Source organism: Diabrotica virgifera, chromosome 8 (assembly GCF_917563875.1).
Source record: "Diabrotica virgifera virgifera chromosome 8, PGI_DIABVI_V3a".
NCBI lineage: Eukaryota > Metazoa > Arthropoda > Insecta > Coleoptera > Chrysomelidae > Diabrotica > Diabrotica virgifera.
This window is the reverse complement of record NC_065450.1, coordinates 130,068,153-130,070,946: the sequence shown is the minus strand read 5'-3', so window position 1 is coordinate 130,070,946 and position 2,794 is coordinate 130,068,153. Positions and strand designations below refer to the sequence as shown.

At 38.1% G+C, this 2,794-nt stretch overlaps 1 protein-coding gene across 1 annotated transcript; it reads left to right on the top strand.

Annotated features, from left to right (window-relative positions):
- Nucleotides 1-312: 312 nt before the first annotated feature.
- Nucleotides 313-2,190, top strand: LOC126890263 (uncharacterized). The gene has a single exon (XM_050659121.1). The coding sequence runs from the start codon at nucleotides 313-315 to the stop codon at nucleotides 2,188-2,190; it is 1,878 nt and encodes a 625-aa protein (XP_050515078.1).
- The last annotated feature ends 604 nt before the right edge of the window (nucleotides 2,191-2,794 follow it).

Here is a 2,794-nt window from a genome sequence, read left to right as displayed (position 1 = left end):
AAATTAATAGAGAATTTAGGTTTTGTAAACAAAAATTAGCAATGCGTTCCGGCACTGCGTTCCCGCACTGCTAATTTTGCCATGACACCACTGATTAATAGTATTTTGTATTTTGACAACGGCACCCGATTTGGGCGTCGAAACGTTAATAAAAATCATTTTTTAATAATATTGTGGCTTATTTCCCATTCTAAATAGTTAGAATTCTATGTGGCGTGCTCTCACCCCTGGCAACAAATTAGTGTACAGTGGGAACTGTTACAAGTTAAGTACAATGAGCTTTGTGTCGTGGAAAGTGCGGTGTTTGAAGCTATGGTCGAAAAGGCTTCCGAGGCAGAATTAATCAGTGAGATGGAGGCAAAGGATAGATACAGCACACGCTACTATGAACTGAAGTACAAATGCGAAGACAGACCCAGTTTAGTAAGTTCAGAGTCATCAATAAAAGGTAAGCGCAGTTTTAAATTACCTCCAATCGAATTCAAGAAATATTCTGGGGACTTGATAGATTGGCTTCCATTTTGGTCGCAGTTCAAAGTAGTGCATGATGATCCATCGATTGATTTAAACGACAAAATAGCTTATTTGAGACAAGCCACTGTAGACGGTAGTAAGGCCAGACGTTTAGTGGAGAGTTTTCCTGCCGTAGCCGATAATTACTCAAAAATTATAAAGAGTTTGAAGTCTAGGTTTGGCAGAGAGGATCTCCAGATTGAAGTATATATTAGGGAGCTCTTAAAGTTAATTTTGAGTCGAGTTTCTAGTAGTTCTTGTAATGTTTCTGCACTATATGATATGATAGAGAGTCAACTTCGTTCACTTGAGACCTTAGGCATAACTGCTGACAAATATGCGGCAATATTGTATCCCCTTATTGAGTCATGTTTACCGGAGGATATGATCAGACTATGGCATAGATCTTCACAGTTTTTAAGGCCTTCTGGTTCCGTATCCATGCACAGTGTCGAAGAATATGCAGAAGTTTCAACTTTGGAGACAAGATTAAGTGGGCTAATGAGTTTTCTACAAAATGAAGTTCAAAATGAACAAAAAATTAATTTAGCAACGGAAGGTTTTGGTTTATCGACTGAAAATAAATGTAAATCCAATAACCTGGTTGAAAAGAAGAATATAAAATTACCAAAGCAAGGAACTGATCAGCCATCAGCGACCGCTGCTGGGTTGGTAAATTATGAGGTTGACAGGTGTATTTTTTGCGAAGGACAGCATGACAGTATCAATTGTTTTAAAGCACAAAAATTGTCTATGGAACAGAAACGACGAACATTGTCAGAAAAGAAAGCCTGTTTTCGATGTTTGAAGGTGCGACATTCTTCGAAGAACTGTAGAGCACGTTTGAATTGTATTTTGTGTTGTAAATCCCATGTTGTTTTGATGTGTCCTGATTTACCTGTTAACAAAATTGATACATCGACCTCAAGTATCAGCCGCTCGGAAGAAAATATGACTGAGGATCAGACGCTTGCGAATTTGAATAATACACAGGTTTTTTTACAAACTCTGCGAGTAAACATAAGAAGTGCACATGGTACTAAACAAGTAAGGGCACTTATTGACACTGGATCGCAGAGAACATATATTTTACAGCGTACCGCACAAGAAATGGGTTTTTCTGCTAAAGGAACGGAAAATATCGTACATACGTTATTTGGAGGTAAAAGTACTTCTGAACAACGAAATAAATTATACAAGGTAACTGCGAGTGAAGGAGCTTACTCTTGTTCATTTGATGCCTTAGATCAACCAAAAATTTGTGCAGATGTCTCTCCTGTTTATCACGGCCCTTGGGTTGAGGAACTTAGTGACATGAATATTTCGCTCAGCGATGTCGGACATATAGCACCAATTGAGATTTTGTTAGGAGCTGATGTTGTAGGCAAATTGTATACAGGGAGGAAATATCAGTTACAGTGTGGTCTTGTAGCAGTTGAAACTTTGTTAGGTTGGACTCTTATGGGCAAGGTGCCGGCAGTTGCTTCTAATTTCAGCACATCTATGATGTCGATTGCGTTGTTTGTTGATAGTTCTTCTGTGACGAAACTCTGGGAGCTTGATATTATTGGGATAACCAATCCTGTAGAAAAATTGACACGAGAGGTGGCGGCCAAGGAGACTAAGAATTTTTTCTATGAGACTATCCGATGTGACAACGAAGGTAGGTATGGTTGAACAAGCATCCTTTAATTTCAGATAATTTAGTTGTCGCTAGAAGAAGGTTAGATACTTCTTTAAATAAGTTGAAAAAGTCAAATTTGTTTGAATCGTATAATTTAATATTCAATGAGTGGTTGAACGAGGGTGTGTGATCGAAATAGTAAATAATCCGGAAGAGAATAATTGTGTCCACTATTTGCCTCACAGGTCCGTTATTAAAAATACTAGCGAAACCACGAAAATTAGGCGTCTTTGATGCATCATCTCATGAACAAGGTCGTCCTTCTTTGAACCAGTGTTTAGAGGTAGGGCCTAATCTTATTGAACTTATTCCTTCTGTGTTATTAAGGTTCAGACAACAAAAAATAGGTGTTGTGTCGGATATTCGAAAGGCTTTTCTTAAAATTTCTGTACATTCGAAGGACAGAGATTTTTTGAGGTTCCTATGGGTAAACAATGAAGGAAAGGAATTTGTATTTCGACATAGGAGAGTTGTTTTTGGAGTCAACTGTAGTCCATTTCTTCTGGGTGCTACTATAGAATTTCATTTGATAAAGGCGCTGGAGAAGTGTTGTAATGATATGCCTGGCAACAAAGCGACGGAAAGCTTGAATAAATG